This window comes from Diceros bicornis, chromosome 2 (assembly GCF_020826845.1).
Source record: "Diceros bicornis minor isolate mBicDic1 chromosome 2, mDicBic1.mat.cur, whole genome shotgun sequence".
Classification (NCBI taxonomy): Eukaryota; Metazoa; Chordata; class Mammalia; order Perissodactyla; family Rhinocerotidae; genus Diceros; species Diceros bicornis.
In genome coordinates, this window is record NC_080741.1 from 84361934 (window position 1) to 84388665 (window position 26732).

General features: G+C 42.9%; 1 protein-coding gene across 9 annotated transcripts in view; it reads right to left on the reverse strand.

Annotated features, from left to right (window-relative positions):
- Positions 1 to 26209, reverse strand: part of VGLL4 (vestigial like family member 4) — a 163496-nt gene extending 137287 nt beyond the window's left edge. The window contains exons 1-3 of one of the 9 annotated variants that reach the window (XM_058565127.1): positions 24717 to 24859; positions 11361 to 11606; positions 10941 to 11017 (exon numbers count right to left, since the gene is read on the reverse strand). In XM_058565127.1, the coding sequence (XP_058421110.1) occupies positions 10941 to 11004 (64 nt within the window). In that variant the 5' untranslated portion in view covers positions 11005 to 11017; positions 11361 to 11606; positions 24717 to 24859. The other 8 variants (XM_058565144.1, XM_058565153.1, XM_058565162.1 and 5 more) reach the window with 8 other exon arrangements.
- Positions 26210 to 26732: the final 523 nt, after the last annotated feature.

Genomic DNA, 26732 nt, shown 5'->3' on the forward strand with positions numbered 1-26732 from the left:
TCAATTTTTTTCTCTCTACCTTGGGCACACCATCATCATCATCATCATCGTCATCATCATTATTATTATTATTATTTGGGTTGTTCATTTGGCTCATTTATTTCCTACTTTTCTAATAATGCATCTTCTTCTCAATACTTCTTTGGCCTCATTCCACCAGAACTTCTAGCTAACAGATGCCTAAGATCCTGGGGTTGTTCTCTATTACTTCCTAATTCCCTTGTAATATTCTGCAAAATTTTTTTGCCTATCTTCCAGATCACTAATTTTGTCTTTAATCACATCATTTGATTCTTCAAGCTGATCTATTTAATCTAAGCCTAATAATTATATTTTTAATCTCCATAAACTTTGTTGTTCTAAATGATTTTTTCTATAGCAGGGTACTATAGAAATAAAATAAAAAATATATTTATTTAATATATTCACTATCTCAAATCTCTTTGAAGATACCAACTAACATGTTTTTAGCTTCTCCAATACTCCCTAAAGTCTGCTTACCCTGGGTCTTTTCTTTCATCCTATTTGTTTTCCTCAAATGTCTGATGATCCTTTGATATTCATTTACACTTAAGAATAAAAGACTAGGTCAATCAACAAGAGCAACGAATGCATGTTTCCTCTTCAGTATCAGGTCTCTCCCTGGGAAAGGTCAACTGTAGACTATGTAAGAGTATAAGAGGTGTCCAATGATGGGCTTTGCTTTACGGTATATGAGTGGGGAACAAGCAGGAAGGCAGGGTGGGAGACGAATACTCAAACCTGTCAAAATAAGAAAGTCTTTTCTCTAGTGGTGAAGGATTTTAGTAGATATTGCCTACTAGAAGGCTTACATTGCCTTCCCTAGCACGCTTTTTGTTGGGAGTGCCCATGGTGATCTTAAGCTCTATTCTGCTTCTCTCTCAGGTCCCTAAACCCACTTGTGGAATCCTCCCAAACAGGATGTTCACTTTCTTGAGGGCACAGTTCTCCATTCTTCACCATGGGGTCATTGTTATAAATGGAATACTTCAATTGCTTGAATTTGGCTCTAGGGCCCCTTCCTGTTGGCAGCTGTTAATCACTGTAAGCTCTTCTTTTAATTCCATTTCCTTTTGCACCTGTGTTTTGAGTTATTTTTTAGTTTTGTTTTTGTTGTCCTCCCACGTTTTCAGTTTTCCAGGAATTGTTCATAACTTTTGGTGTCCTGAAGGTAGGCACCCTTTCTAGTTTTCCAGCAGTGTTACTATTTTTTTTTTCCCCCCAAAGCCCCAGTAGATAGTTGTATGTCACAGCTGCACATCCTTCTAGTTGCTGTATGTGGGACTCAGCCCCAGGATGGACGGAGAAGTGGTGCCTCGATGCGCAACCGGGATCCGAACCGGGGCCACCAGCATCGCAGCGCGCGCACTTAACCACCAAGCCACAGGGCCGGCCCAGTGTTACTATTTTTAAATGTCTATATTTTGTTATTTTAAGGATGTATGGTAAGAGGGGAGCCTGATGCATATGTTCAGGCTGCCATTTTACTCCAAAAATCCAGTTTGTCCTCCTGAATTTGTAAATGAAATACTCCTTTGTAATTTAAACTGTTTTATTCAAAGCACTCTAAACTAGCATTTTGCTAGCGAATTGAAAAGTCATTCTTCTCAACTCCTTCTTACTGGTGAACAAAACAGATTTCTACCTTGTCAAGTTCATTTAAAAAGCGACTACAGTCCAGTTAAGGTAAATTCCATGAAAGAATTGACATTTAAGCAATATTTTTCAGGGGGAGAAAAAACACATATATGTAAAGTTTGCTGAGAAAGATAGTCGTAGAGAAAGAAATGGTAACCTCCCCAATAAATGAAGATTTATTCATTTCATTTACAAGGAATCAAGAGTTTGACCCAACAAAAAGGCAGTTCCAATAAATCTAAAGCCACTAAGGATGTAACAGTTTAATTTTTCAAACTTTATTTGATTTCTCTAAAAGTGTAAACCCCAAATGTATTGCTTCTACAAATTAAATCCACATCAAATGCCAAGTCAACAAGTATTTCATACATGTGCAACATAAATCTTTAAGAAAGCAAAAGAAGATAAAGAAAAGATGTGGCCTTTGTCTTTTAACAAAAGAAAATCCGAATGTGAAGGAAAAAAAAATATCCAAATTAATTTCCACATTGAGATGATAGCTACTAGGAGATGGTTTAATGTTAAATACCACCTTTTCAGCTCTTAAAGAATTGCTGTAGTATTTCACAACTATAATTGGGGAGGGGAGAGAAGCTAATTGAGGTTGCTTTAAAAAAAATCTGTTATTTTAGGTTGTACAAATAGAAGTATTGAGACTAGACCAAAAAGCACATACTAGATAGATACTTATAGGCCAATCTTGGCAAGGGAACTATTGTTTGGCTCACGTGGAATTTTAAAAATCTAGATATTTTACATAAAAATCCAGGTTTCAGTTTGTCTTGAACAATCAGAAAACTTGACAAATCCAGCCGTTATTTCCATGTAAAAGCAGTCAGCAGGAGCCAGTGGTGTGCTGGTAAATGGTAACAACTGGCTCTGTCAGGAAGACAACCAAAAAAAAAAGCACTGATCCGGAGCTTTTGCCATGGTGGAAATACTCCCACCATGGCTGATTTCAAGCTCCCAACATGATGTCGGAAGTTGGGAAGAGACGCACACAATCAGCTCTCATGAGCCAGCTCTGACACAACAGTGGCCACAGCTGGGTGGTGGCTGCCCCTTAAAAAGGAGTAGAGGCCTTCTGTTCTCCAGGGTTCCCACTGCTTCCTACAGTCTTACACTTGGCTGCCTCATGCACTTGTCACCAGTCTACCCCAACCACTTCTGTCCCTTTACCCCCAAGAACTCTTGGACTAGAACAAAGTTGGTGGTTGTCCTAGGTATACTATACTAAACTAGATCACACAGAAAAATCATTGTTTAGATTAGAATGTACCATATTACAGGATGGGCACTGACGAGCCAGGGTTGGTGAATACAGCGACTTCAAATGATGAGTTTAGAATACATAGCCAACAAAGTATGGTTGCTTGTACCGGGGATGTTTGGTCAAGATACTGATTAGGGCAGTGATTCTCAAGATGCAGAGAAGGAAAGAGAGAATGGGCAGGGAGGAACACCCTGGGAGGCAAAGGAGCCACTGAGAAAGATAAGTATCAAATGGAAAAAGGGAAGTACTTCATCCAAGGATTCTTGACTCTGATATTTTAAATTGAATTGCAAATGACATTAAAATAGCTCATAACATTTTTATGTGTATTAAAGGAAAGCAGGGATTTCTAAAGATTGAGAAATAGTCATTTAAAGGAAACATAATAAACCATCCTCAAGTGTCTAAAGAGCTATTCAGTGGAAGAATCTATTTTCAATATCCATTATGCTAATTAACAAGCCATTATTTTCACCAGTGGAGATCCATTTCTAACATTTATTATGCTAATTTGATCTGATATATAACTACAAAAATAGCAGAGACATTTGTAGTAGTTGTCTCTGGAGGGTAGCCCTTCGGATTAAACGCCAGGTACCTACCCTGGAAGGCAGATGTTGATTAAAGCAGCTGACCACACCTACAGAGTGTCTTAAATAAGCACGTAATACTATCCCACTTTATGTTTTATGTTTTATGAAGCCTTTTAAAGGAAAATGGGCTACTGGGAGGCGATATTTTCAATGCCACTGTTCACAAAAGGGAAATAACTGAAAGCACAAACATATTATTAGTGACTCCGACCTTTAGAAAGGGCAGTAGATTCAGTCCTTATTATGAAAATCAAAAGGAGGCTTGGGAACATGGAGTCAGAGAAGAAGATGCCCCCCAAGACCTTGTGATTTCCTCCCCTGGAGGACTCTGCCCTACCCAGCAACAGCTGACACTCAGTTATTAACTGCCATTCCGATGGTCACAGCATGTGACTGCACATGAAGGCAATGGGGGGGGGGCAGCACCTCAAGATTTTTTTTTCTTTTTTTACTCTTTAATCTTAAATTAGGCATCCAACTTCTTCAAACTTAATTTTTACTGACACCTCCCACTCAGCCTTGTTATAAGAACCAAACAAAAACGTTCTGCAAAGTATGAAGTATTATCAAGTAGAATCCAGTACTCCTTTGAATTTGCACATTAGTGGTGGTAATAGTGATAATTTTAACGAGTCATTTTTGCTAGTATTATATAAATTAATTCCTTAGAGATGAGCCTTTCACTCCAGCAGTGATTTTATTACCAACATTTGTTTGTTAAATGCCTACCATATGCATCAAACGGTACACACTTGGAACACAAAGCAGTGTGGAACAGGATCCCTGCCTTGAACAAGCCTAGGGTCTAACACAGATAGACTCACAGAATCTCAGGTCATCAAGTTCAGCCACGCACCCAACGCCAATTCCCTTCTACAATGCCTCTGGACGTGGTTACCTCATCTCTAATTGAACACTTTGGCAATGAGGCAGCCTATGTGACTAGAGCCCAGATCGTCTCCTTCAGTTAACTGAGGTGCTCACTGGAAAAGAAAGCTCAACATAAAGAGAGGTCCTGTGGCAGTGTGCACCTGAGCCAGACACACCTGAGAAGGCAGAGTCATAGCCGTTCCTGAATATGTGCTACCACCTGCCCTAAACCTTTGGCTGATCATAACTACGTAATACTTTGGAAATACTATTTCACTGGTTGGGAAACCTTTTCCAAATGAAAACCTCGTTGCTGACTTATTAGCAGAGGTGGTATATATGGGAGTTTTGTTTTATTTATTTATTTATTTATTTTAATCAGCAGTCAAGTCTTCAATGCCCTGTCTTTGAGAGGCATAGAGCAGAGAAATTAGGGGCTTAGACTTCAGAGTCAGCTGTTTGAGTTCAAATCTCAACACCCCACTACCAGCTAAGCCTCCTCAGGCAAATTACTTGACCTCTGTAAGCCTCAACTTCCTTATCTATAAAATGGGACTAAATTAGTACCTACTGATTAGGGTTGTTTTGAGAACTAAATGAGATAATACAGTAATCCTTAAACTGATGTCCACAGACAAATGCTCAGGGGTCTGTGAGGAATTTTCACTTGTGTTGTTATTTCAATGAGAATCTTTTTTAAAATCTGCCATAAGCATATTCTGAATCAGACACCTACTATATAACCAAGCATTGGCACATGATTTTGGTGACCATGTTTGCATTTTTTCCCCCGTCTAATGAGAAAAGGACAGAAACAAATCTAATATAAAATTGAGGCATTTCCATTAAGAGAAAGCCACTTTACGGCACCATAATCTATACAATGAAATATTTTACAAGAGTTCGCAAAGATAAAACTGGTGAGGAAATTGAGTCAAAGGACACATGGCGGTACAGGCACCTGACATGAAAGGACAAACCCAGAACGGCGGCAGCAGGTGGCATACACTTGCGGAACAGGATTTAGTTGTAGCAGATCCTCATCTATTGTATCATGGCTAACTTTTATTGGCTATATTTAAATGATAAATTCATAGTCCACTTACAAAGTTGTAAAAGAACTATAATCACATATATAGCATATATATGTGCATATATACGTGTGTGTAGAGAGAGAGGGAGGGAGAGAATGATAAAGGAAATGGGATAAAATATAAACAACTGATGCATCTGGTTAAAGGATATATGATCATTACAGTGCCTCCTACCTAGAAGGATCCAGCCCCTCCTTCCTAAAGATACAGATCCAGAACTCCCCAAGGAGTATTATTAGACCAGTGACTCTCATCTGGGGGAAGGGACCCAACATCAGAATCACCTAGGAAGGCGTTTCCAGACGCTTACAAGTACTCCTTTCTCCTCTCTTTGAGAATGGCTGCCACAGTGAGCCCCTGCCTTGGATGCATGGTATCCCTCTCAGGTGTGTAGAAAATAAAGGATAAAAATCTCAAATGCAGTGATCAAAGCCATCAAATTAGGCTACAAATGATTAGATCAGCATCCTCTCAATCAGAGTCTAACAGGCAGTCTCGACAGAGCCGTGGTACAGCTAGGAACAGGCCTTAGGGAACAAGAGGGAGCCAAATAGGTTTAACCAAAGAGGAGTGACCATTTTCTTGAGCACTGACTCTAAAAAGCAGGCACAATATAGGCTTAGAATAGAGAGGAACTGCCTCTAATGGAGTAGTTGTGTTTGCTTACAATTGGTGTGCCACGTCCTCTAGTGCTCCTCACAGCGAATATGATGACATCACTCTTGCTCAGTCACCAATATATTCCACTGCATTTTCATGATCCACCTGTTAGTCAAATCTTCCCAGTGCATAAATGGAGGAGCCAGAACAAGTTTATCCAACGAGGGAGATATAAACCAAATCATGTTTTTTCAACTGCAGGTCCCAATTCATTAGTGGATCCTAAAATCAATTTAATGAGTCATGACCTAACTTTTATTTAGATAAAGTAAAATGCAAAGAATAACAGGCAAATCAAGCTACACTGAGCACAGTCAGGGTAAGTATTGTTTCATGAAGCTTTTGTATCAGTTATGTCAGTATACGAGTACAAGGGTCACAATATAATTGCTTTTTTACTCTATGCCATGATCAAACATGTTTGAAAGCCACTGTATCAGATGCTGAGAGGAGAAGCAAGAAAACAAAAGGAAAGGAAAAAAGAGAGAAAAAAATCAGGAGCAGGCCTAGCTATCTGGTCAAAGAAAAGTGCTGACTGAAGCACCGCAACCTGTGCACACAGCACCCTGCTTACTTTATTGATGCGGAGGCTGACTAAAGGTGACCATGATCTTGGAGGAAAGAAATCAGTCTGAGAACACAGTATGTGAGTGCAATTGATCATTATGCTATAATTGGATAGGTTTTTTTTTTTCCTTTTTATGGTAAAATAGACCACAACCCATATACATGAAAATACTCCATATATCTGAGGCATCAGTCCCCATAACAATAAAAGCTTGTACTCCTAGGAGTGCTTTATTTGGAAAGACTATGGTAATTTACGCTTCATCAATTAGTCAACTTTCAGTGACCTTCACCAAACAAGGACTTAGTGAATTTCCAGGCGCAGATGCAGCAGCACCACCTGCGCCAGCTGCCTTCCTCACCGCTCTCCACATCACTCTGGCCAACCTCAGCCAGCTTTTTCTCATCATATGCATATTCATTAGATCAGATCAAAAGCACTATCCCCACCACGAAAATCCTCAAAAACAAAGTCAATGGGGCCGGCCCGGTGGCACAAGCGCTTAAGTGCGCGTGCTCCGCTGCGGCGGCCCAGGGTTCGCCAGTTTGGATCCCCGGCGCACACCGACGCACCGCTTGTTAAGCCATGCTGTGGTGGCGTCCCATATAAAGTAGAGGAAGATGGGCACGGATGTTAGCCCAGGGCCAGTCCTCCTCAGCAAAAAAGAGGAGGATTGGCATCGAGTGTTAGCTCAAGGGCTGGTCTTCCTCACAAAAAAAAAAAAAAGTTAAACGTTTCTTAAAATTATTTTAATCTAAGTGAGGAAGTCAGCAGATACAAGACTTTATAATCAGAAGATACAAGAACAAAACTACCAAAAATAAAACCTTTTGTAAACATCACAATAAAATGAAGTATCGTGTTGAAGACACACCAAGGTGTTGTTTTCAACATCAGTGTATAAGTGTCTTGTCCTCAAATTTTGCTCAATTTTGACTACTGAAAAATAGACCTGGAAAAAGGTTGGGGTGTTCCCAGCACCAGCATTAATTATCACTGAAAGGAGAGATTCCTCAAGCACACGGAAAACCAGCAACCTCACATTGTATTTTCATTAAGTACCTTCCAGAATTACCCTGGACACTGATTAAATCAATGTCTCATGAGCAGTGGGATGATTATTTTAAGTAAATGTATTCCTTCTGGGCCATCTAGATAAGTGACTATTGTGTTACTACAAAACCACCATTTCACTATTGACTTTAGCTCTACAGTGTACTGTTAAGATATTTCTTTTATTCTCTGCTGGTAGACATAATGAAGCCTTAAGGCTAGTGGGTATTATATACTCAAGTCCTAATAGGTACTGTTCTCTTCAGAATGCTAAAACAATAAAATCTTCAAATATGCCTGAGTTTTCGGTCCTCCATGAGCAAAAGAAAAGAGAATCATTTAGGTCACCTGCATGAGTTGGGAAACGGATCTCACGTAGCAGAACATTTTTTTGTTTGTAATTAGACACCCCAATCAGATTACATACACCAGACTTTTTACACCCCAATCAGATTACATACACAAGACTTTTTTAAAGTATTGAGGAGAATGTTAAGTGTAAGAGTAATTTATAACAAAAAGCTAAAACAGAATTAATCTAGGGCAGAGGGCGCTGAATCAGGCTGAACAAGCCCACATAGGTCTTAAAATATCTACTGAAAGACTTGGAACTTAATGCTCAACTTTGCCTATAAACTGCATGAGTTTTCACATACATATATTTACTAGGCAACAGAAAATACAATAAATGCCTGGTTTTGTGCTCTATACTCTTGTAGGTGGTGCAGAGGACCACAGCAAAAAATTTCTCAAAAACCTGGCGTACATTTAATAATAATGATTATAGACATCTTTGGACTTGTTTCCTCTTCTTCAAATGTAAACAATGATCCTGAGAAGCTGAAACCATTACAGAAGGATTCCAGAATTACGCCAGCCCCTTCCCAAACCAATGGAATCACCAAAGTCCAAACAATATTCCAGAATAAAGTCTACTCTGTGATTGTTCTGGCCTTAAATATGTAAATATCCTCACTCTGCAAATCACTAACAGCTGTGTTCAACACCAGAGGAAAGTAAGAATTCCTCTCTCCGTTGGCAGTATCATTCTGTTTCTATGAAAACAGGTCTCCCAAACTGTAGGCTCTAAGTAGGTCCTGCATCAGCGTCACCAAGGATACCCAGTCTCCCCTTCCATACATTTTACAGCCGCAAGAGTCTATACACAACTAAGTTCATAAGCTCCATGAAGGCAGGGACTACATACACCTTGTTCATCTAAAGATGTCCCTTATACAGAAGCGTTCAATCGTTGCTCACTGAGATGATAACTATGCAGGCCTGCAACCTGAACAGAGTGATCCTGAAGCCGGGCTCCAGGAGCGAACCTGAGAAGGCAGCAGAAAAAACAGAAGAAACTTTTACTCTCTACACTCAGGACACAAAAGACCACCCTGAGGTCATTACTTCTGTTTTTCATTTGTATAAACAGTATTTTGTTTTACTGATCCTAACCAAATGTGGGCATTATAAAACTCAAAATTCTGTCTTCTATAAAAACTTCTAAATTAACAATATTAATGTTTAACGAAGTTTGTGAGTAGCTATTCAAGTCAGTAACATTTATTGCAATCTTAGAGGCATAAAGAAGTTTTCTGTTGTTTACATAAAAGCAGACAACCTGAGCTGCCTCTCCCTGGCTCAATGTCCTTGGGAATGACACTCAACATCCCTGAGCTTCAATTTCCTTAGGAAGGGATAATTACACCTTACCATTGAGTAGTGATAGCCTCCCAACAATCAAAAGTTAAATAAATGTAAATTACATAAGAGGTTGACCAAAAAAAAAAAAACCTTAATGGTTATCTCAGGGGCCAGCCCCGTGGCTGAGCGGTTAAGTGCGTGTGCTCTGCTACTGGTGGCCCGGGGTTCGGATCCCGGGCACGCACTGACGCACCGCTTGTCTGGCCATGCTGTGGCCGCATCCCACATACAGCAACTAGAAGGACGTGCAACTATGACATACAACTATCTACTGGGGCTTTGGGGAGAAAAAGGGGAAAAAAAGGAGGAGGACTGGCAATAGATGTTAGCTCAGGGCTGATCTTCCTCACAAAAAAAAAAAAAAAGGTTATCTCACCCAATCACTATTCTAAAGATAATCTCTCGAGGGGGAGGGGGGCGGGAAGGAGATGCAGACAGGTTGATAACATAGAAGATCAGAGTAAATCCTATCAGAGGGCCCACAAGTGCCCAGAGAGAACAGGGCAAGTCCCACCGGGAACTGAGAGCTAAGGTAAGCACTGTATACACAATTGCCCAGTTAATCCTCACAAATACTTTGTAAGTAGGTATTGTTATTTCACGTGACTAGTGGGGAAACGGAGGTATAGAAAAATAAAAGTCTTAACAGCTAGTAAAAGGCAGACCTTATGTTTTAAGGACATGCACTTCCAGCTGCCAATTATTAAGAACTAAACTGGAAAGTAGCTCATCTTCAAGAACTTATAATGCATAAAAGCTGAACCTTATATATATTTTTGTTATTTGTATTTTAGTGCTTAGAAAAAGACCACAACTTTGTTCCCACATAAAACAGTCATTCTTGCAAATATTGTTCAGCAAGCAATTTTAACTTTGAACAAGAACATTTAAAAATAAATATACCTCAAGATGAGCAGGAAAATCACTTTCACGCATTGTGGAATAATCTTCCAACGTCAATGTTCAGTCTTTCGCCCCTCCCCCACTGCATTAGCGAATGTTTTCCCCACATATTTGCTCTCAGCTATGCAAACAGAATTTGCACAACTGTTTCCCATTATGATACATATTGCACACTTCCAACGACATGAATGATCTTGGCATGATTTTTTTCCATCTCTAGTTCTCTTCTGGTTAATTAGTCCATCAGCCAACACATACTTATCTAAACTTCTAGAGACAGTAAGGAGTAATTCTATTCCAGACCCCACTAGGGTAAGCTGCAAAGGAAAGGACCTCCTGGAGTTAACGGCTCAAGCCTTAGCATCCAAAGACAACATTTAAAAGACTTATATGGTCTGTCACTTGAAAATAAAAATGAGGATACCAAGCTCTTATCTCTGAAGAAAACAACCAAAATTAACAACATATAGCCACACAACCATGTAAAGAAGCATGTGATTTATTATAGCGCAGCAGACAAGGGGGCATAGGTAAAAAGCACTTAACACAGACTCCTGACTTACGTTTTTCATCGTCAGCATGCACCAGAGATGCTGCCCTTGACAACACATCCAGTGGCGTCTCCATTCCTAGTTGGAGCCTAAAAGGAAAAAAAAAAAAAAACTAGGAAAAAAAATTTAAACAGAATCTGAAAGTCTCTTAGAATTCTGGTAGTTAACAATTAGAATGATTCCTCCACTAACTGCAAACCACAATTCTGAGGATGAAACTTCCACCGTGTGAAGAAATCCAATGGTTCAGGAACAGATAGAGAAAAGGGTTAAATTCCACTCTGTCTACTAACCTAAACCTTGCTGATTCCAGGAAGTAGCTCATGTCAGAACTAAAAGAAGGGATATTGTGAATATTCACGCCACGTTATTTGTGCTTATAAATGTTTATGTGCACGCATAGTAAATAGTAACATGCTTGTACAGACATACCCTGTAAAAAAGTTTCCAGGAGGCCGGCCCGATGGCGTAGTAGTTAAGTTTGCACGCTCCGCTTCAGTGGCCCTGAGCTCGAAGGTTCGGATCCCGGGTGTGGACCTACGCACCACTTATCAAGCCACGCTGTGGCAGGTGTCCCATATAAAGTAAAGGAAGATGGGCACAGATGTTAGCCCGGGGCCAATCTTCCTCAGCAAAAAGAGGAGGATCGGCAACAGATGTTAGCACAGGGCTAATCTTCTTCACCAAAAAAAAAAAAAAATAGTTTTCAGAATAAAGGCTACTCTATTAACAGAGCATTACTACCAGTCTGAGATTTTTGTAGTAGTGGTGGTGGTTGGTTTATTAGTTTTAACAAAGATTACTAAGATTGAACCATTCTGAGGGCCGGGCCGGTGGCGTGGTAGTTGGGTTCGTGCATTCTGCTTCGTCAGCCTGGGGTACACCGGTTTGGATTCTGGGTGCAGACCTACTCACTGCTCATCATGCCATGCTGTGGCAGTGTCCCATATGGAAGAGCTACAACTCTACAACTATGATACACAACTATGTTGGGGCTTTGGGGAAGGACAAAAAAGAAAAAGAGGAAGATTGGCAACAGTTGTTAGCACAGGACCAATCTTCCTCAAAAAAAAAAAAAAAGATTGAACCATTCTGTTCTTTCACCTCCTTAGCTGAGAGTGGCTGCAGAACTGCATACCTTAAAACATTCAATATTCTCATGAAAAGTGTGTGAATTCCACTGGTGAGTTAAATGGTAATTTAAGTTCAATAGGAATCTTTATTTATTTATTTATTTATTTTTTGTGAGGAAGATCAGCCCTGAGCCAACATGGTGCTAATCCTCCTCTTTTCGCTGAGGAAGACAGGCTCTGAGCTAACATCTATTGCCAATCCTCCTCCTTTTTTTTTTCCCCAAAGCCCCAGTAGAAAGTCGTATGTCATAGTTGCACATCCTTCTAGTTGCTGTATGTGGGGCATGGCCTCAGCATGGCCGGAGAAGCAGTGCGTCGGTGCACACCCGGGATCCGAACCCAGGCCGCCAGCAGCGGAGCGCACGCACTTAACCACTAAGCCACGGGGCAGGCCCAGAAATCTTTATTTTAAAACGTCACGTTTTGTAGTGTACTTACTATCACCACCACCTATCACCAATTTATCTAGTGCCATGTTTTTTAATAAGCCTGGATGTTTATTTTTAATTCTGTTTCCTAAATTACAACCCACCTATAAAAGCAAAAACTGCAAAAGATTTAAAGATGGTGGAAAACCTAGAAAACCAGGCTTTTGCCCAGTTTCCCTTTTCTGGATTATCTAAACACATACCTACACATGCATGCACGCATGCACGCATGCACACACAATTACTGGGAAAACAGACACATCCTATTAGTTCAACAACTGAGAAAAATACCTTCTTAACTGCACCCCTTTAAAGACACTCAACATTTATTCAGCATTCTTCAACATTTCCTGAGTACCTACTATGCATGTGCCAGTTACAAGACAGGGCAGACCAGCTTTTCTTTATAATATTCATACTTCAGGCCTCCAAGGAAATATCAGTTCTTGATCTCGCAATGTGATTTCATTCAATAAACAGCAACCATCTATGAGGTGCGAGGGCAGGATAAACAAACAGAGCCCAGTAGTTGCCTCCAAAGAGCTTTCAATCTGCACAGTAGACACACCTACTAGAAATCTGGTTTCAGGCAGTGTTTTTCTAAAGTGTTTTGCACTGGGTGTTCATATTTCGTAAGAAGAAACATTTTCTCCACGGTAAATAAGTTTGGAAAACACCGGAGTGAACCAAGTTAAGCAGCGTATTTTCCTTCCTGCGCTGCCAATACGCTGCTGTGCCTTTCGCAGGGGGCAAAGGCAGGGGGACCGCAGCTCTATATACTCGAAATCTCTCCAACATCACTGGCCGTTCTTTTAACCTGAAAGATCTCTTAAGGGTCACTTACGGAAATAATGGATTAATGAAATGTGCTAAGTGTCAAAAACAGAGCTATAAACAAAATCCTATAGAAATACAGATGAATTCTGAAAGGCTTTGTGGAGAAAACAGACCTTAAGCTGAGCCTCCAAAGAACGAACATGAAAGCACTCCAGAAGAGAAGAACATAAAGCAGAATCCATTCAAGAACAAGCTGCCAAGATCAGTTAGAAGACAAAACTAGAATGGGGATAGGATGTAAGAGACAGGGAGGGAAATTTTGATTGGGGCCACATCGCCAAAGGACTGAGGGCTTTGACGGGATTTGGGCTTGCTTTCGTAGGCATTAAGGAGCCACTGAAATCTCTGGACAGAGAAATAACTTGGTCATCTATGTGTTCTACACAAATTATCCTGTTAGCACTGTGTAGAATGGAATAGAGCCATTCTACAGAATGGGAAGGCAAAGGCAGGGTGGACAATTTGAAAGACATAGCTGTGGGGCATGCAAAGGTAATGAGGGGCATTATCATGGGAGCAGTAGGGATAAGAGAAAATCCGCAGAGACAGAACTGACAGAGCTTGGAAGGTCTCAAGATGTCAGAGGAGAGTCAATGAAGACTCTGAGTGAGAGGCCAGTGATGTCATAAACCAGAGTACATTTCTTTTTCAGAGAAAAGGGAAGATAAGTAAAATCAGAAGAATAGGAAAGAAAAATTAATGACATTCACAGTCCTAATCTTTCTAAGACAGAAAAGAGCATCTTCTGCGAGTGAGGATTTGTAAACTTGTTCAGAGGTGGAGAAAACAAAGGTTTGGAGCAGACTGATAGGAAAAGGGTTGCTGAACTCCCAAGAATTCAACTTTATTCCCTTCACCCAAGACAGTTTCCTATTCAGGCAAAGGTACAGGTTTAAAGTCTTTTATTTTGATTAAGTAAATGCTGACAAGCATTCTACTCTATATATAATGCAGTATTTAGACTCACAATTCCTTAAATTAATTTCCCCATTAAGTTGAAGGACAATGCTTTCAAAATTCTAAACCCAAATAAATACATATTAACATTATGCCTTAAGTTATGAGAAATATGCCCAGAAGTGTTATGCACAGAAGCAAAATATCAAAGCATAAATATGTCAAATGACACAAAGAAGTAGACCCAGAATTCTAGCACCACAGGTTAGATATTTAAGTTTATTCAGACACTATGAAATCGAAACTCCCAAGCAACTTATGTTCAAAGTAGGTAGATAACAGATTAGGTGTTGAAGGTTCATCTACAAGGCACCTGCCATCTGCTGCACTCTTATTAATGAAACCAACCAATTTTTATTACACAATTATTCCAAGTTCAGTGAAGTACTCGGGAGAGGTTGAAGAAAAATAGAAGATAGGATCTCTGCTTTCCAGGAGTTACGATCTTGTTTGTCAACCTAAAGTATATGGAATAGGATAACAACAGACAAATTTAAAAGACCATAATAAAAGTCAAAATGTAATGTAAAACTAAAATGTGTATTTTGTGATAAAAGAGAGATTAGCGTCAGCTGGTGTTTACCTTGTGGATATCTATTTCTTGTTTAGTTTGTGTGTGTATGTGTCCGTATATTCGTGTGTATTTGTGTGAGTGTGCACATGTGCGCATGCTTCAAAAAGTCACTTCAAAAGTTTCCCTCCCCAACCTTATGATCCAGCTATCCCACTTCCAGGTATTTATCCAAAGAACTTGAAACCAATGATCCAAAGAGGCTTATGCACTCCTATGTTCATTGCAGCATTATTCACTATACCCAAGACATGGAAGCAACCCAAGTGTCCATCAACAGATGACTGGATAAAAAAGATGTGGTATATATATACAATGGAATACTACTCAGCCATAAAAAAGGACAAAATCGTCCCATTTGCAATGACATGGATGGACCTGGAGAGTATTGTTAAGGGAAATAAGTCAGACAGAGAAAGACAAACACTGTATGATCTCTCTCACGTGTGGAATATAAACCAACACAGACAGAGAGGACAGTTTGGTGGTTACCAGGGGGAAGGGAGTTGGGGGTGGGCACAAGGGGTGAAGGGGCTCATCTATACGGTGACTGACAAATAATAATGTACAACTGGAATCTCACACTGTTATAAACTATTATGACATCAATAAAAAATTAAAAAAAAAAAAAGTTTCCTTCCCCAGTATCTCTCTCCCAAGCTGTCACTTTCCTCCTGGACCTCTCTTACTCACCGGGATCCCACTGTCTGAATATTTCCTGAGTGCAAGGACCCTGTCTTATCTTTACATGTACAGTCATGCTGGATCAATAGCCTGAGGAAAGGCACAGAGGCAGGAATGACAACCTGGGACAGGGACACTGAGACCAGCCTGGTCAGACAGAGAATCCTTGTTAGGAAGCAGCAGAAATCAAGTTTGGGTGAGCATGATGGGAGTGGATTTAGGAAAGAGCTGAAGGCCCCTAGACAGGTTTACACTTCATGCAGCACGCAACCAGCAGTCGTCATGAGTCCGTGAGCAGGCTGGTGACCCGACATGGGTATTTCTGTTTAGCAGTTCTGGGGAGGGGGGTTTGACTTGAGGGGGTGAAGTAAGCAGTCACTGGGAGCACATCAGTTAGGAGGCTTCCACAGGAACCAGATGTGAGATAAGGACAGTAAGGGCTGGTACAATAATACAGGTGAAAGATGAGGATGAGGGACCAGGCACTATCTAGACACAAAAGACCTAAACAAATAAAGGTGGAACAGTAAAAAAAAAAAAAAAAAAAAAAAAGACGTCTGAATTTTACATCTTGTACAATACTCACAGACCAACAAACCCAATAAAAATATTAGTAACATGGGGGAAACAACTATGGTTGCAGTATTTGATGGAGGGCCACACTACATTGAGAGGCAAATTAGCATAATGGTTAAGAGGGTGGTCTTTGGACGCCAACCTGAGTTTGAAATGGGCTCAGCTACGTCCTATCTGTGTGACCATGGAAAGTGACTTTACCTCTGTGTGTCTGTTTCCTCATCTGTAAAATGGGGCTATTAATATTACTTCCGGGCCGGCCCTGTGGCTTAGCGGTTAAGTGCGCGCGCTCCGCTGCTGGCAGCCCGGGTTCGGATCCCGGGCGCACACCGACGCATCGCTTCTCCGGCCATCCTGAGGCCGCGTCCCACGTACAGCAACTAGAAGGATGTGCATCTATGACATACAACTATCTACTGGGGCTTGGGGGGGGGGGCAATTACCTCCCTCATAGGGTGTTATGAGAAATGAATGGACTTAAACATTAAAATAATTATTTGTCAAAATATATGCAAACATATTAAATAAACTGCAAATGACAGTAAATGTATCGAAAAAAAGACATGGCACTGGCCACTACTTTAGATGGAGTAATCTAGGAAGATTTCTCTGAGAAGAATGGAAGCTGAGATGTAAAGGATGAGAGGAATTAGCCTTGTGAAGGGGCGGGGCAAGGGCAAACAAACAGCATTTGCAAAAAACCGAGGACAAACCAAAGCTGGACCTGTGGATGTGCAGGACTGCTGTGACCACACTGCAGGGAGCAAGAGGGAGAGCTGAGGAGGCGAACTGGTCAAGGGCCAGACCATGCACACCCTGCAGGGCATGATAAAGCTGAGATTTTATTCTAAGTTCATGAAAAGCCCTTGAATGGTTTGAATGGTCTTAAGCAGGGGAGTGACAAGTCTAGGTTATCTTACATCCTTTATGAAGCATAAACCATCTACTACCTTTTGCAAAAGATTATGCAGCATCCAAAAATAAATCTAAGTACATCCAAATAATGTGTTCTCATTTCTGTGATAGTTTTTTCATTATAATATGGTGATAACCAAAAATACAATCACTTGAAATGCTGACACCTGGAACATAACGCCATTAAAGTGAGAGAAATGTGCTTCTGGAAAAAGACATAAAGTGTACTAGTAAGTGTGTTCTACTGTATTGCAACCCATTTCTGGTCCACCCATTCAGCTTCTTTTGTGTGGTTGTTGTATACGAACATTACTCATCACGAACAGAACGTATATTTTGTTTTGTTTTGTTTTCCAGCAATGGTCAGTATTTTCTTTGTCAGCCCACATTCCTTTCCTCAGACTCCCTTATCCCCAGTAATAAGCTTTTCCAAATAACTTAAGGTTGAGAATCAGGAAATAACAGGTATCAATTCTAAAGCTACTAAAATTTAGGGGCTCTCAGTGCTAATGAGAAGCTCAGCCATAAATCTGAAAGCCATCATTTTGGCATTACACAAAGAACTGTCCCTTTTTGATCCACAAGACAAGAGCACCTATCCTGGGAATAAAATTATGGGGTATATTATATTTTTTCCAGGCAAGGGAACGGAATTTCAAGATATGTTATGGAAGTGTTCCAAGGAGATTTCCAAAGGGACAGCTACAGCACCAGGCTTGCCTCACCACATGGCTCTTCCAGTAACAATGGCTAAGTACAGTATGATTAGGAAAGAATATGAACACGGAGCAACTATCTTGGCTAGAGGTGGACACGGGGAGGGGTGGGGAGAAGCACGTTCAAACTTCCTGATGTTCCTGCCACGCTGTTACTTGGCCAAAAGCCAGAAACAAGAAGCCATTACTTCTACATACTATCCTGGCATACCTGACGGCATCCCCAACATCCCGATGCACACTATTCAGTAACCCGAATTCTTCTTGGCCCTGTTCCATCACTCTACCTCCCCATCAGGACCACTTCCTGGGCTAATCCAACTCGGCCTCAGCTAATAAAGTACAACTGTAGGACAAGCCTAGTATGAACTACCACACCATGGCATGGGGTGTATGGCCCCTTGGGCCATCAAGAATTGAGAGGCTTTCAATTGGTATCTACTATTTCTATTAAACACTATATATGGATGTTACAGAAAAGAAAAGGTAAACTCGCTGCCCTGGAGCAACTTACACTGAACATGGATCACATGGTGGTCCATGTGGCTAGCTGTCCATCTCAGTGAGGATAACTGAAATGAAAACTCAGACCAAACTGTCACCAGGATCTGGTGGCCATATGCACACACAGCTTCAGGCACATGAGGCAGACATGAATTAATGTCCTCCTAGGTGTTTCTTCCCCATAGTGTGCCCAACTGATGCCCCACTAACTTTTTTTATTTATTTATTTTATTTATTTATTTATTTATTCATTCATTCATTCCCCCAAAGCCGCCCCAGGAGATAGCTGTACGTCATAGTTGCGCGTCCTTCTAGTTGCAGTATGTGGGACGCGGTCTCAGCATGGCCAGAGAAGTGGTGCATCGGTGTGCGCCCGGGATCCGAACCTGGGCCACCAGCAGCGGAGCACGCGCACTTAACCGCTAAGCCGCAGGGCCGGCCCCTCCCACTAACTTCTTACAACTCATTCTTCTGTTAACATCGAATTCTCAGACCATCCCTCTGTTTTTCTTGCTAGAAACATCTCTCATTTGTGTAATCCTTTTTTCTTCTCACACTTTACCATCCGTTAAATCAGTAGAGCCAGGACTTGAGCCTCAGAAAGCCTAAGTTTGAGCCCTACTTTACTACTTTCACTCATTCAATCAACAATTAATCACTGAAAGCCTGTGATGTTCTAGGTTTTGCGCTAAATGCCTAACACTAATTGTGGAGGCCAGTCACACAACCTCTCCAGGCCCAAGTTTCTTCATTTAAAGAAAATAGTAATAACATTGCCTACTTCATATGGTCACAAGCTTGGCACGTGGATTAAATGATGTGACTGAAAATATCTCATAAACTCAGTGAGAAATATATGTTATTATTCCACCGCCACCACCATCTTATGGCTGTACAGCACAAAGTTTTTCAAAACACATTCACATAAATTAACTTACTGGATTTTCACTGTGAGTTGACCAAATAGGATTAGTATTCTACAGATGAAAAACCAAGGTGCCAAGAATATAAGCAACTTCCTGAAGAAGCTAAGACTAGAATCCAAGTCTCCTGCCTCACCATCCAATGCTATTTTTACTATTCTTAAGCTGATTTTCATAGAGTCCTTTTGGAGAAAAGCACAGTTATTTATTTAGCTTAAGGTATCAGAAAAAAAAAAGAATCTTCCATCAGCAAACAAAGCAAGACTTCTAGTGTGTGCTCTTTCTCCTACACTCTGAGATACACATCAGGCAACAACTTGATGGTTTCTAAAGTAAGCAAAGGGAAACAAGCCCTCTTCTCTAGGGAACATGAAAATCTGCCGTATTTTACTTTCCTTGAATAGAGACAGGCATGGAATCACATGAATACCCACCAAGGCAGGTAAGAAGATGCTCACAAGTCAGTTGATGCTGCGAGTGGGGTAGACAATGCTGGGAGCAGACTGGGGCTGCAGCTACACAGGAATTAAACATAAGCCCTAAGGACTTCAGGCTCCAAGAACAGGTTCAGAATTAGAAAGGATGGTAGTCATGCTCAAGAAAACTTGTTGTTAACCTGCAATGAATAACTGTTAAGGTTCAGTGAATATTTTCTAATTTTCATCTAGTCTGTATTTTTCACCTTAAATTGCATGCCACATTCCTAAACAGAAGACAGCCCTTATTCAAAATACTCTTTCAATAGTCATACTACCAAAGAAAGAGCATAAACAGATGGATCCTTTGCCTGGCCAGCTTTCCTTGTCTAGGCATTTCCCAGGGAATGAGTTATTGGCCCAAACTGCCATAATTTGAAGCACCCTACCAGTTGTAACATCAGAAGGACTTGACCAGCTTTCACCTACATCCAATTCCTTACTTCTACACATAATCATTCCTGAAAATTCACTGGAAGGCCAAAGGTCTGAAATTTGAAAAATATACCTACATGCTCTATGATTACTTCCAGAGAATTAAAAACATGTATGTGTAAAATCCCTAGTTAGGCTTCTTTCGGGTGTTGCCAACCTCAAGTATAAGCCCCAGGATGAGAGCAAGCTCTGCTGGCAGTCCTCCCTTTGTCCTACAATACTAAAGAAGTTGATAAGTTGTGCAGGGATGCATCCTTCCCATAAGGGTTAACGCCTCTCCCATAAAACCTCTGCAAGAGGCAGGTCTGTAGGTTGGGCAGCCATCAATCTCTTATCTTCCAAAGCAGGGCACATGAGGTATCAGAAACAAGGTAACCTCAGGTGCCTGCCATCAACTCGGCTCTACCTACTTCTGGTCTCCTCCTCCCATCCCCTCAGCAGAGATGGAGGGCCCAGTTAGCTTAGGCGGAATAAGGGGTATCACTCTGGATGGAAACCCCTGAGTGAATGTTCAGCTCAACCATTTTAGATTTTCTGATGCTAAAAGGCGCCCCAGACTTGACTGTGTAGATCTCCTCAGCCCCAGAGGGAGTGGGGGTAGGGGTGAGGGGTAGGGATGTGACATTTAGTCATCTCGATGACCCTGGCAAAGGAGCTGGCAAACAGTTCCACCATGCCATAACTAAAATCCTCAGTTACTACAATGCAGTTTGGTATCAGTGTAAACTGTGCAAACGCAAGATTGTATGAAAGCTGACCATATGTCAGCCGAGGGCCATCCATATAGGGTTAAAGCCACAGAACCAAACTTAGGTTACAGCATATTTCATGACCTTTATGTGAGGCTACCCAATGCTGGCATAAAATTCTTACTGCTGGCTGAACGTGACCCCTCTCCCTAAAGTGCCTCCTGGAAAGTAACTGTGGGCCCACGCTGACACCACTGAATCCAAAGAGGAAAAATAAAATTCAAGTCTGGACGTTTTGAGCAGACTACCAATTCCCACCATTTTTCAACACTGTTGTCCAATAAAAATGAACCATCATTTTCTCTCTCATATTTAGGCTATTGTGAATCTGTCTCTTCATTCTGAGACCTCAGCCTTCTACAGCACTGCATGTGAACTAAGAGAAACTCTTTGGCATTTTTAGTTTACTCTGGATATGCTCGTTCTTGCCACTTATTTTATTTGGATACTTAGAATTTTCTATCACAAGTACTGAGTGCCATATCCTCTCAGGGAACTATTACCCCCAAGAATGAGAGACATGAATTGGCATCACAGTCCAAGTTGGCCAACTTCCCATAATAACCCAGGTCTAACTCTCCACTGTTCCAAAATCTCAACTCTCAGCCCATTAACAGTCTAGACAAAGTCTTCTAACCAATGACACGCTAGTTATCTGCATCAGTAAATAGTCAATTCTCATTATTCACAGTACAGTAGTCCCCCCCTTACCCATAGAGGATAAGTTCCAAGACCCCCAGTGGATGCCTGAAACCACAGATAGTACTGAACCCTATACATACTGTGTTTTTTCCTATACATACATACCTATGATAAAGTTTAATTTAGAAATTAGGCACACTAAGAGATTAACAGCAATAATAATTAAATAGAACAGCTATAACAATATAATGTAATAAAAGTTACTGTAGATCTTAGCAACCTCAGCATATGCTTTTTTTCCTTAAGTCTAGAACTTTCACCTTTTCACTTAAAGGAAGCACTTTACAGCTTCTCTTTGGTGTATCCGAATGGCCAGCATCACTACTCTTGCACTTTGGGACCATTATTAAGTAAAGTAAGGGTTGCTTGAACGCAAGCACTGCAATACCGCAACTGTCAATATGATAACAAAGACATGGCTACTAAGTGACTAACGGGCCCCTGGCATATACAGCATGGATACGCTGGACAAAGGGATGATTCAGGTCCTGGGTGGGACAAAGCGGGAGGGCGAGAGATTTCATCACACTACTCAGATGGTGCACAATCTAAAACTTATGAATTATTTTGTGGAACTTTCCATGTAATATTTTCGGACCACGGTTGACCACAGGTAACAAACCACAGAAAGTGCAACTGCGGATAAGGGGGGACTACTGTACAAACAAATTTTAGTGAGTAGACAAATTCGCAAATATGGAATCCACAAATAGTGAGGATAGACTATATCTGGTTATCATACCTGAGGCATGAGACACAGCAAGTATATTCTACAAGGTTTTCCTCCTTTGCAAAAGAGCTATCATATTGTATCCAAAGCAGAAAGAATTTTTCTGGTTTCAGCACCTCCCACATACACTCTTTCCTTTCCTACCTTGGCAGTTTATACCATGAAGATTTGGCAGTCCAATTTCTAAGTTGTTAGGTTTTTTTTTTTAATGCAGACAGATCCTAAACGGCTAGAGACTGATGAGCAGCATTTGCTTTTCTCTTCTATTAAACTCCCATATACAGACTTCATTAACTTTAGATAGGCGCCCTAAAAGAAACACAAATGAGCCTCAGTTAACATATCTTGCAGCAACGTCTTAAACCAAAAACCTTTTCTCTTTCACCAGGTTCTCCTAACTGCAACAGCTTATCTAACACAGGCAAGAAACAGACAACTTGATATGTTAAAATCGCCATACAGTGTCATAATTTTAGTTACATTAGAATTTTCCCAATGTATTTAACTTTTACCTTCTGAACTTACAACTCTCATTATTTTATTAAGTCATATTCAAAGTTGCAAAATAATTTTTATTTCACTTATTACTATATTAAGGCAAACTAAAAGTTGCACAGCAGAACTATCCAGGAGAGTTACCTGGAAGAGACACAAAATAAAATCTTCCTTTGGATTTGTTTTGGCAACCACCAGAGGTTGGTAACGATGCTGACTCCATAAGGAGTTAAAAGGAATTTCCCATTACAGAACTCACATCAAACAGAACATTTGAGAGTGAAAGTTTTAGTTTCATAATTATCGTGTCTGTAAGAAGTGTTAAAATCTTAAGGTAAAGTCATAGTTCTAAATCAGTTGGGGGAAGCGGCAATGACTGTGCTTACGAAACTCTCTCAAATCATCAAAGACTTCTGTAAATAACATAACACAAACTACTCAAAGCACATTATTCCCTGTAATTCCTGAAACTCTGTGATGTACTGGAACAGATTCTATCACTCTCTTACAAAGGAAAAACATGCACAAGGGTTAAGTAAAAGTAACTTTTTCTGGTCACAAACTTAGTAGGTGAGAGATAGGACTTGAACTCAAGTCTCCAGAAATACATCAGGGCTGTTTTTACTACACCATTCACAGTTTTGGAATGTAGTCCATGGTTATTTATAGCAGAATTATCTTCTTAATTGTATTCTGTTTTGGTCAACATAAAAATTAGTTTGCATTCCCTTCCAAATGGAAAGCAAAGGCAGGCTGCCCAGAAGTGTGAAAAAACAGTGGCAGGGGAAATCAGCTTGGGATTAAAATTTTGCCAAAGTTAAACAACAAAGTGAGGGGTTTACATCATTTCTACCATAGGGGAGCTGACTCTTCAGCCAGATGCAACAGGAAACGCACAGAAAACAAAAAGAAAAAAAGAAAAAAACCTGTGTCTTCAGTATAAGACAACAAACTTCCTAGGAAAGTATTTCTAAACCTATTACTTAAAATTAGAGCATTGAGATTTACAGACGATCAGTAACTTGTTCCAAGACGGCGTCATCAGTACAGCCTTAAAGCGCTGACCCCAAAGCTCTCTTTAAACCACCCCCGCTACGCCCCTCAGTCCTGCGCAGACTTCATTAGCTGCAAGCAGAAAACAATGAACATTACAAGACTGTGGCCTCAGAGACTAGAGCAACGAGTTGAAGTATGCTAAAATGGTATGCAAAACTGACCTTCAAATACCAATAGGAAAATTAACATTTACTGTTTTTGTCTTTGAATGTTCAGAGGAAACAAATGCGAGCCTTCATTTTCGTCAGGGTAGCTTGGGTTTAGAAAAAGATATTCAAACTCTACAAACCGAGGAATAGAACCTTTCACATAGAGGGGGCAACCAGCTGCTGATAAAAACTAGAAAGAGCCGCCTCCGCCCCGCCCCCTAGGCTGCTGGTTCTTATTAACCACAGAGAAAGAAATACAACTAGCAAACATACAAGCACCAGTGATCAAAGTGAAACCGATTTTTTAAAATCATCTAGCTTAAACAGATGAACACATGCCAGTAAAGCGCATAAAGACTAAGTTAACAGCCCCAGCAAGTACTGTCATCCTAACCTAAGACATATAAAGGTCTGAGAGCGATGAATTAAAGACTTGAAGCGAAACAAAAAAGGAAAAGACCTTGCTTTTCGGCGGGGCCTGCACTCGGGGCAGGAAGAGACTGCCGTTTTGTTTTGGGGAGGGGGCAGGAAGTATATGAGGAGGAAAGAGACCGGTCCTGGCTGCCCTTCCTCAGCCCCTTCCCGCAGTCCCACTCCACAGCCCTCCTCTGCTGCTGGCCAGGACCAAGGGGATGCAGGGCGCGGGGCCTCCCTTCCGGCCCCGCGCCTCGGACTCCCAGGACGCCTTCGACTCGGGGTCCTTCCAGGAGCTGGACCTCCCGCTCCGGGAGCCCAGGCGCTTCGGGTCTCACCGGGAGCCTCAAGTGGTCCCGCGAGGACAAGCCGTCTTCTCCCTCCAGGAGGACGCCCTCGGGCCCGCTCCAAGTCAGCCCACCCTGGGGTTCCCCCGCAGGCCAGCCCTCAACGGGCCAGGGTCCCGCCCGCCGGCCCGGCCCTGCCGCACTCACCGCCGGGCGGCTCTCGGCGCGCCCGCCTCGGGCCGGCCGAGCCCGGTTGGGGGCGGGGGCGGGGGCGGGGGCGGGGCGGGACCGCCGGGCGCGCGGGGCGCACCCCGGGGGCGCGCAGACGCACAGGCGCGCTCGCGCTCCCGCACCGTCGCCCCCTCCGCACACCCACACGCACACGCGGGCGGCGCGTGCCGGGCCGGCTCCGCGGCGGACGCGAGCGCGGGAGCGCGAGGAATCCCTGGAATGAGGCGCCGCCCGCCCCCACCCGGGCTCCGCCGGGCTCCGCCAGACCCGCCAGGACACGCCCTCGGACACGCCCCTCCCACCACGCAGGTGGGGGCCGAGCCCAGGTGAGCCGGCCGGGCGGCGGGGGCGGGGTCTCGCGCGCCGGGGAGAGGCCCGTTTCCCCTCCCCCGCCCGCCGCGCGCCGGGCGGCCGCTCGAACCTACCCGGCGGGTGCGGCCGCGCTCCGGCTGCGAACGTCCGCTGAGGGCCTGGTCCTGCGCGTGGGGCCGGCGCACGCTGTGTACCCTGCATCTCACACACGTCTATCCCCAAGGCCCAGCCAGTGGAAACACACCTTCAGTGCGCACGCACAGACACAAGCGAACCTTTCGTGCGCTTCCAGGTGCCTGCGGCTGTGGCTCAGGCACGTTCCCCACACGCACACAGTGGACACAGCCCGCGCGACACCGACGTCCATGGTCGAACCACGCTCGGTACCCACTGGACCGGCTGCCCCTTAACTGCCTCACACCGCCAGCCAGGTGCGAGCGCGTGCGAGCCAGACCTGCAGCGCCGACGCTGCCCTCGGCTGCAGACCCGCGCCCGTCCCCGCCTCACGCACAGCAGCCCCTGGGAGGGCGTACGACCCCTCGGGCGCCGGGGTGGGCGTTCACACCCGCTCGCCCGGCGGACCGCGGCGCACGCCTGGGCCTCCTGCCTCGCGGGTCTCCACGCTCCACGGGGCGCCGACCTGGGGCACTGCCTCACCCTCTTCTTACCCACACACACCCAAGCCGCGCTGCCCAGACAGGCCGGCGGCCACACGTACCTGAAGGTACAGGTCGCACTGGCTTGGAGAGGTGTGTGCTCAAGTGCCACTGCGATCAGAACAGCCGCTGCAGTCCAAAGCACTCCGACGCGGCTCGGTGTCCTCCCATTACAGCGTTTTCCACTCCACCACTCCACTTTCACACACACACACCCCAGGCGCTCGGCAGCCTCTTTCCTCCCCCTCCCTCGCCCGGAGGAGGAAGTCCTAGTAAATGAAAACAGTGTGGAAGGGAGGGAGCAGAGGAGGAAGGGAGAGAGATCTGAGTGGAGAGAGTCCCCTCCGGCCGCTCACACACCCGAGTTTGCTGTGTTTGGCAAACTCCAGGAGGCCACAACCCGGGCTGCTCTGAAATGTGCCCGGGGAGGGGCAGAGAGGAGGAGGTGAAACATTTCTAATTGGTGCAGGTTTTTATTACAGCAGCGGCGTAGACATGTGACCACGAAAAGAAAAGGCCTGTCTTTAATTTTTTCCTGTCATTCTCTGGTGATTTGATGGTGGGGGCAGGGGGTTGGAGGCCTGATACTCCCCGGTCCCCGGCAGCCCTTGCCCCATTGTTTTCTCATACTGCCACAATTAAGAAAACATTTGCTTAACATATCCAGCCTCTAACTTCATAAAATAAATAGTCAGAGACTGGACTTCCTCTGGTTTGCTTTAAACGGCTTCATGTTGCTTGCCTTCTGGCTGTTCTCAAACCTCAGTCATTATTAGGAGCTCCTACTATAGGGCTTTCCCTGGAAGAGGACTGCTGAGAGGGAGTGATAGCAATAAAAACAAATACCAGCTTACATTAACGCTGGGGT